Source organism: Myotis brandtii, unplaced genomic scaffold (assembly GCF_000412655.1).
Source record: "Myotis brandtii unplaced genomic scaffold, ASM41265v1 scaffold77, whole genome shotgun sequence".
Taxonomy (NCBI): domain Eukaryota; kingdom Metazoa; phylum Chordata; class Mammalia; order Chiroptera; family Vespertilionidae; genus Myotis; species Myotis brandtii.
Window position 1 is genome coordinate 927,418 of NW_005371082.1, and position 8,774 is coordinate 936,191.

General features: G+C 36.8%; 1 protein-coding gene across 1 annotated transcript in view; it reads right to left on the reverse strand.

Moving 5' to 3' along the window:
• The window catches only part of STARD13 (StAR-related lipid transfer (START) domain containing 13), a 227,053-nt gene that overhangs the window by 55,816 nt on the left and 162,463 nt on the right, over positions 1-8,774 (reverse strand). The window contains exon 4 of the mRNA XM_005883140.2: positions 2,793-2,856. Within this exon, the coding sequence (XP_005883202.1) occupies positions 2,793-2,856 (64 nt within the window). The remainder of the gene's footprint in view (positions 1-2,792; positions 2,857-8,774) is intronic.

The window sequence follows — 8,774 nt, forward strand, 5'->3', positions numbered from 1 at the left end:
ACAAAAATCGTGCACCTATGGATGAGGACAGTGGGTGGGGAATGAGGGCGGAGGGTGGGGTGGGAACTGGGCGGAGGGGAGTTATGGGGGGAAAAAAGAGTAACTAATGTAATAATCTGAACAATAAAGATTTAATTAAAATTAAAATTAAAAAAAATAAAAATAAACTATAGCTTATAAAAAAAATAAAAATAAAAACAACAATAAAAATACATAACTATATTTTGCTGAGGAAACACTTCCAGGTCTCTGGCCAAGGGCCACTCATTCAGGCACCAAGATATTCCAAGACACCGATCTTTGAAAGGCAAGGAGGGGTTCAAATCCCAACTCTGCTAATTGTGAGTGGCTTTTGGCAAGTTCTTACCTTTCTGCCCTTTAATTTCCATATCTGTTACATGGGCTTAATAATGAGGACAGTGCCTAGGACACAATAGGCATGTGTGAGTGCTCCCAACTCAAACCACTGAGCAAGCACATAGAGCCCTTTCATAGGCCCAGGAGCCCCAAAGAGAGGAGAATAATTGTGGCCCAAATAGGCCATTTGGGGATGACATTCTGCAGAATTATGGGTCTGGGTCTCTGCAGATTAGAGATGTGAATTATATTTTTATTTTATGGATTGCTTAAAATGGGTACATAGCCAGAGGAAATGTGGCTTGGTTTTCTTCCAAATAAACTAATTCCAAAGTGGATTGAAGCTTCACATGGCGTTCGGGTCTCAAGTTTCACTTTCTATTTTTGATCATTTGGTCTATTCCTGTTCTGTATTTATTTATTTTTTTATTTTTTGCAGTAAAATGAAGAACTAGCCTATGACTTGTGTAAGGGGCATATCATGCGAACATGTCCCACCGCACAGGGTCTCCCGCATAGTTGCTCAGACCACAGCCCCAGATACTGATCATTGCTGAGATTCACAAGTAGGCGAAGACCACAGGTTGGAATTATTTATTTTAAAATTCAGGGTATAACTGCCCAGTTTACAATGTTCTATTCAAGTGCATGCATTGGTGAGGCCTATAGCTAAGCAGGAGCTATGAGGGGGTGTGTCAGTTTATCCAACATAAGGAATACATTACAGATGTCAGAATACTGAAGTGACCAATTTACAGAGGAGCTTTTGTGAAGGTAACATATAAATAGTCTAACAAATGTTAGTCAAGCCTATCTGAAATATGGGTTTGGAAAGGCTGGTGATAGAGTGAGAATATAATTACTTCACTTGGTTGAAAACAAATCATGTCATTAGTTTGGGGCACTTTCCTTTGTAAACACTGCAGCTGAAGGTCTGTAGAGGCAGCCATATAGGCTAGCTAGCCACACTTTAGACACTCAGGTGTGGCTGTGTTCAGTTTAATGAGAACCATGTGTTCTTGTTACAATCAAAAGATCTGACCCTCATGCTTCAAATAGCATGTATGCTTCTCAGGGCTCTATTCAGCCAGACAGTTGTTGGGATGTTGATTCCCACATTTAAAATTTGTCTTTAGTCTGGACAAATTGTTCATGTTTTAATATTTCTCTAGATATTGTTTTTCACCATTTTATCTCTCTAACTTAAATCTTTGATTTATAGCTCAAACTCCAAATTGTTTTTAAGATGAGGTCAACCAAAAGTCATTTGCCTTTTTTTTGGTGCTATTTTAGAGCAGAAATTCAAGTTAAAGTTATGTTTAAACATTAAGGTACTCAGGAGTAACTTAAAATCCATTAGGTTTAATGATTTCCTTGTGAAGACCAGGATAAAGAACACTTTCTTTTGACTCTAAGATATTTTCTCTGCTTTTTCAAAATATACTGAAATTTGATTTGTTACATGTTGTGGGTGTGAAATGAAAAAAAAGCAGTCAACCATCTGAACTCTGAATTTCCTAAAAGAATCAATTCAGTGAGAAAGAAAAATATTTTAGCACAGTGGTTAGGAGCCTCGGTTTTGGAGTTAGACATGCCTGAGGTTGAAACCCTGCTCTTGCCACTAGTTAAAAAAAGAATGTGGATGAATGACTTAACCTATTCAAGTTTTACTTTCTTTATCTAGGAAACAGAGAATCCCTACTGCAATGAATTAAATGAGATAGTCTATGGCAATGATGGCGAACCTTTTGAGCTCGGTGTGTCAGCATTTTGAAAAACCCTAACTTAACTCTGGTGCCATGTCACATATAAAAATTTTTTGATATTTGCAACCATAGTAAAACAAAGACTTACATTTTTGAAATTTATTTTATATATTTAAATGCCATTTAACAAAGAAAAATCAACCAAAACAATGAGTTCGCGTGTCACCTCTGACACGCGTGTCATAGGTTCGCCATCACTGGTCTATGGTGAACCTGCCTAAGAATGAATGCATCTGGAAATGTACCTGAAATAAAATGCCTTGGGAATGAACGAAGTAGAAAACATTTGGTATGGACCCACAGACACTTTTCTGCATTCTTTTCATCTACTAATACCTGTGGAGTATTTGACTCTCATATGGAGTGGATTATTTGCACCTTGACAAACTTCTGAAAAATTACCAAAAAGAATTAAGACCTTTTACTTCTTAATCCAAACCTCTGATAAAAACTAAAGCAAAATAAGATGATGAAACAAACAGACCTTGGCCTGGGTTTATAATAGACTTACTTAACCTTCAATGATTATGATAAGATGGGATATTTAGAGAATAAATGTAGATGATCAGGCCTTTCATAATTTTGCTTAGGTTCATGTTGTTTTTAATCTATGAATGCGAGACTCTTCTGTTGGTGTAGCTATGGTCTTAGTAAGATGTAGACACCTACCTTTTTCCTTTGGAAGTTCACATCAAGTTTCATTGAGGCACACTTGTTCAATGTATTTAATCGTCTAAAAAGAAAGAAAAATGTGATGATTGCTACCACTAATGAACCTAAATTTTCTCTCCAGTTCGTTAATTCTCATTCATTGTCAGTGAAGTTGAAAGTGAAGAAACATCCATTATGTCCCAGGAAGTACTGAACTAGCTGAAACTTTGCTACACAAGAGTCCCATTTGCTCTCCAGCCTCCAGACCTGAGAGGACTCTGCCACAAAGCCTATCAATCTCTGCCCCTCCCCCTCCCTAATCTAAACCTGGTCCTTTCCCTGCTTGTCTTTCTGCTGTGCTTGGAACCCATACTCATTTTAGCCATACTTTCACCAGCCCTTCAATTTGTTTGCCACCTTGATCTTTTATCACGCTAGTCCCCAAATTTGGATCAACTCAACTGTCTGTTTTCTCTCTTGCTCTTGGGCTCCTGGATATAAATGAAAAAATAACTCAAACTACAGTGATAAATTATACATGCTATGGATTGAATTGTGTCCCCCTCAAACACATATGTTGAAGCCCTAACCTCCAGTGTAACTGTTTTTGCAGTAAGAAGTAATTAAAGTTAAATGAGGTCATAGGGTGTAACCCTGATCCAGTAAAATTGTTGTTCTTATGGGAAGAGACACCAGAGAGCTCTCTCTCTCTCACTCTACCATGTGAGGACACAATGAGAAGATGGCTGTCTGTGAGCCAGGAAGAGAGTCCTTATCAGGAACCAAACCCTGCTGGTGCCTCCGTTGTAGATTTTCCAGCTTCCAAAACTCTGAGAAAATAAATGTCTACTGTTTAAGACACCCAGTCTGTGGTGTTTTGTTATGGTAACATGTGCTAATACATACATTTATCCTCAGCTGGGTTCCCAAAATTGCTATCCAGCATTCTTTGTATTTTTTTCTCTGGTTGGCTCCCAATCTCAGATCATAAAAATGATGCCAGTTTCTCAACAGATGACTTAGCTACCACTGCCAATGAGAAAATACAGCTTAATATAAGCTATTTGACATAAATTCTTCTAATAATCCTTTCCTTCACCATAAAAAAAAGATGCTCCTATTTTTTGTTGTTGGTAATCCTCACTCAAGGATATTTTTCCCACTGATTTTTAGACAGAGTGGAAGAGGGGGAAGGAGGGAGGAGGAAGAGAAAGAGAAAGAGAAAGAGGAAGAGAAAGAGAGAGAGAGAGAGAGAGAGAGAGAGAGAGAGAGAGAGATATGCCTCCCAAGACTGATGCCAGAGATTGAACCTGCAACCCATGTATGTGCCCTTGACCAGGAATCAAACCCATGACCCTTAAGTGTATGGCCAGTGCTCTAACCACTGAGAACACTGGACAAGGCCCTATTATTTTTCAAAGCTAATCCTTTAACCTTGATTTTGATTTCAACATCCACCACTTCATATGGGACTTTGAAACAATACCTCATTTATTCCCTCTTACCTCAGCAAACTCTTCTCACTGCTTTTCTTCTCTTTAAGCTCATCCCTGTTTTGAGCAAACTGACTAACCAATTTGTTAGCTATGTAAATAACCATCATCAAGGAAACCATCAGTTTTTCATTAATCTTATCTTTCAATCAAGCAGCTATACTAATTACCCCTCCTTATCCTATTCAGTTTCCTGAGAACAGTCTCAATTTTCATTCAGTTCAACCCACTGCAATCTAATTTCATAAACTTCTCTTTACAAATACCTTTATTATCTTGATTTATTTGGTTACTTTTTTGAAAATCATAGTTATTGAATGCATATGGTTTAAAGAGTCAAACATTAACTTTCATGTCATTTTTCATGTACCACTCTTTGGAGACAACTTTTAAAACTGTTTCTTTCAGTGTTTACCTAAACAACATGCTTATATTGTTACTTTTGATTTTTCAGTTTAAGTCATTATCTATTCATTTTTTTCTATGAAAGAGGAGGATTTATTTTATTACTACCTATTCTGCCTGCTCACCTCCCCATACATTCACACCCTTTACTGTATCTCTTTTAACTATAGTTATGTCACAACTTCATAATTTTTGCTAAATCAATACTCAGTGTTTATTATGGCCATGTAAATGCTTTTCATATGTATATCGTACTCTGATTATTTTTTCTTTCATTCTCAACTTTTCACTCTCCCAGGAGGTATTACTTGTTTTCATAGTTTTCTATGTACTTATCCCTAAATTCAAACTCAAATCTTCCCAATTATCTAAATCTCTAAGTGTGTTAAAACATATCAGGTAGTCTATTAATTTAATTTCCCTGGAGACAGCTCTCTCAGAGCCTTCTGACCTGTTCTAGTTTGAATTTGCAGGAGTTTTTGTTGTTAATGTTGTTTGTTTGTTTTCAAATCATGGACTAATCAAATTTCTCAGAACTCAGATTATTTTTAACTTGTCCAATACTCTGAAGCTGAGTTACAAAAGAGGCCTGGTAATTTCAATATTTAGAATGTAGATAGACTATCACTTAAGCCCTTGTTTTTGAAAGAGATCCCACCTTCAATGATGCCTGATGCCCCCTAGTCTAGGGAACTTCTGTTTCAGCCTCTCCAGCGAATTAACATATAACCTTGATGGCGGGGGAGTAGTCACCCAAATATAGATTTGGGAAATATATCTACTTTAAATAACACTTTTAAACAACCCTTTTATTTTTTAGCCCACATTCAACCTCATTTCCCATTTTTGAACATTTTACGATTCTGAAGTACAAACTGATCTATTTTATGACTTCTTTCACTGACCATGTAAATTTTTTTTTCTTGGGCTTACTGGTACTCCATTTCATATTTCTGTTTTTCTGCTTTGAAAATTTTATACTTGTGATCTTTCTGTATTAACAATTGCTTTTGTAAATGAATGTCTCCATAAATTAGTGGGAATTTAAAAGCAAGCAAATTCAGATGTTCAATCTCCCATCTTTGACAAATGACTTAATTTAGTATTCTCGTTATGAATAGATCTTAAGTTTTCAAGTCAGTAAGTTTTGGCAATTGTAACTATCCTCAAACAAGGTAAGAATATTTCTTTACATCAGAAAATTATCTTGTGCTCCTTTACTGTCAATTCTCACCACCACCACACCCCCTCCCCACCATCCCCAGAGTATCCTGTTTCTGATTTCTATCATCCATAGATTTGGTTTTGCCAATTCTTGGTCATCATATAAAGACGCTCTATCCACTGAGCCAAACCAGTTTTGGCAACATCAGAAAATTATCTTGTGCTCCTTTACTGTCAATTCTCACCACCACCACACCCCCTCCCCACCATCCCCAGAGTATCCTGTTTCTGATTTCTATCATCCATAGATTTGGTTTTGCCAATTCTTGGTCATCATATAAATGGAATTGCACAGTGTGTTCTATTTGTGTCTGGCTTTTTTCTCTTCAGTATAATGTTTTTGAGATTAATTCATGTTGTTCAGTATAATAGTAATCATCCTTTTTAGTTGCTCAGTAGTATGCCATGGTATGAAGGTTTACCTATTCTCTTGCTGATGAACATTTGGACTGTTTCTAGTTTTGCCCAATAATTTTTAGTCATCAAATCCCAAAGCTTCTTTTTAGCAGACATAGTTGTAGCAGTGGACACTAATTACCATTCACTGTCCCTTCAAACTCTCCTCATCTTTGACATTCAAGATGAGAAAATCTTTCCTCTCTCTAAACATTATCTCTTTCCTGTCACTAAGCAGTACAGGAAACTTATATATATTGACCCTTAACTTATATATATTTTTAGAATTCATGGTTATGCTAAAATATCTTATCACATCTTTAAATAAATTACACTCTTATCATGTTCAATTCTCTTTCTCTAGCTCAGACACCTCACCTGAATCCCAGTGACATTTCTAGGTACTCACTAATCTCATCCATTTGTGGGGTCTTGCTTGCCCTTCAAACTCAACTACCAAAACTGACCTCTAATTTCTTCAGAACCCGCTTCTCCTTTTTAATGTTTTGTCTTGATTGAAAGTATAACCAAGTAGGCCACTGAAATAGAAAAACAGAGTAATCTTAAGGTTTTTCTTTTTAAGACCTACATTTATTTTGATCACCAAGTCCGGTCAGTTATACCTCTGGATATTTTTAATATCTTGCTTCTTCTTTGGTCCTCATTCAGTCCCTTATCTTTTAATTGGTTTCACCACTACTTCAAATGCTTCACATTAAAACTTATTTTATTTCTCAACTTTTTATCATGTCATTTAGTTACTTAAAAAATATTTGATGATTCCCCTCATTTTCCACCTTCACTGTCAAATATAATAAGCAACTCTGAATTAAAAGCAGACCATTTAGTCTGGACCTGTCTTCAGCACTTTCTTGACCTTTGCTCCTGTAACTGACAGTCTATCTTTTGGGCAGTTCCATATGTGCCTAACATCTACCCAAGAGTAAGTGTGCTATGTGAAGTAAATTTTGTATATATTTTCATTAGGAAGCTCTGATATATAAGAGCTTAAATAAAAAAATGTTGCTCATTTAGCAGCTCTGCAACAAGTTTGTTTAGGAAAGGAATGCCTATTATTTATAAAATTTACCTATCTAACAAACTTGTTCTTCCATTATGGCTTGGAAGCACAAACAAACCATTTTATTCTGTGCAAAAGTTTTGATGTACTACATATACAAAAGACATCCAAGGGCTTATCCTGTATATAGCATAAGCTTGAATACACTTTATACTTTCTGACACACACACAGGAGGTTTATTGTTTATTTATTTATATATTTTTATTGATTTCAGAGAGGAAGGAAGAGGGAGAGATAGAAACATCAATGATGAGAGAGAATCACTGATTGGCTGTCTCCTGCATGCCCCCCACTGGGGATCGAACCCGAAACATGGGCATGGCCCGACTGGGAATCAAACCATGACCTTCTGGTTCATATGTCCACAGTCAACCACTGAAGCACATAGGCTGGGCAGGAAGTTTATTGTTTTTTAAAGCTAGAGACTAACTAGATTTTACTACCTAGGTTTGGGTCCTTTTATCACCTCCGAAGTCAGATATTTGCCTGCATCTTAACTTTTCTCCTCTACTTGGAGAAAATATTAGCAAACATATATTTCATAAAGGACTTGTTTTCAGTATATATCAAAAACTCAAATCCACAATATGTTATGCAACCTGATTTTTTAAATGGGCAAAATATTTAATAGACAGATATGAAAGAAGATATACAAATGACAAATGAAAAAAGATGCTCAACATCATTAGTCATAGGAGACATGAAAATTAAAGTAACAAGACACCACTATATACACTAGGGTCCCTAAATTAAAAACATTGACAATACTAAGTTTTAGCAAGAATGCAGAAACACTGAAATTTCAAAAGGGTAAGGCTTAGCAATTTCCTATAACATTAAACATATTCTTGGCATCTGACCAAGCAATTCTACTCTTAGATCTTTATCCAAGATAAAATAAACCACACATTCAAAGACTTGTACTTGAATTTCAAAGCAATCTACACTAATAAAAGAGAAACATGCAAATTGGTGTCACTCCGCTACCCTTCCCATTGGCTAATCAGGGTGATATGCAAATTAACTGCCAGCCAAGATGGCGGCTGGCAGCCAGGCAGCTTGAAGCTAACATGAGGATTGATTGCTTCAGTGACGGAGGACTCCAACGTTCCCCGCCTGCCGCTGCCGGCCTCTGAGCTTGCAGTTTGAAACATTGTTACAAATATAGAAGCTAAACAAACTCCAGAAACCTGCTTTCAGCCAGCCGGGATCTCAGAGCTGGGGTTGAAACAGTGTTTCGATTATAGAACCCAAAAAAACCAGATACCTGCTTTCAGCAGCCGAGGCCTAAGAGCTGGAGCCAAGCCTCAGAGCTAAAGCTGGCCCAGAATTAAAAAAAAAGAAAAAAAGAAAAAAAGGAGCGGTGGGGAGCTTCAGTCACCCGCCAGCCTGAAAACAGC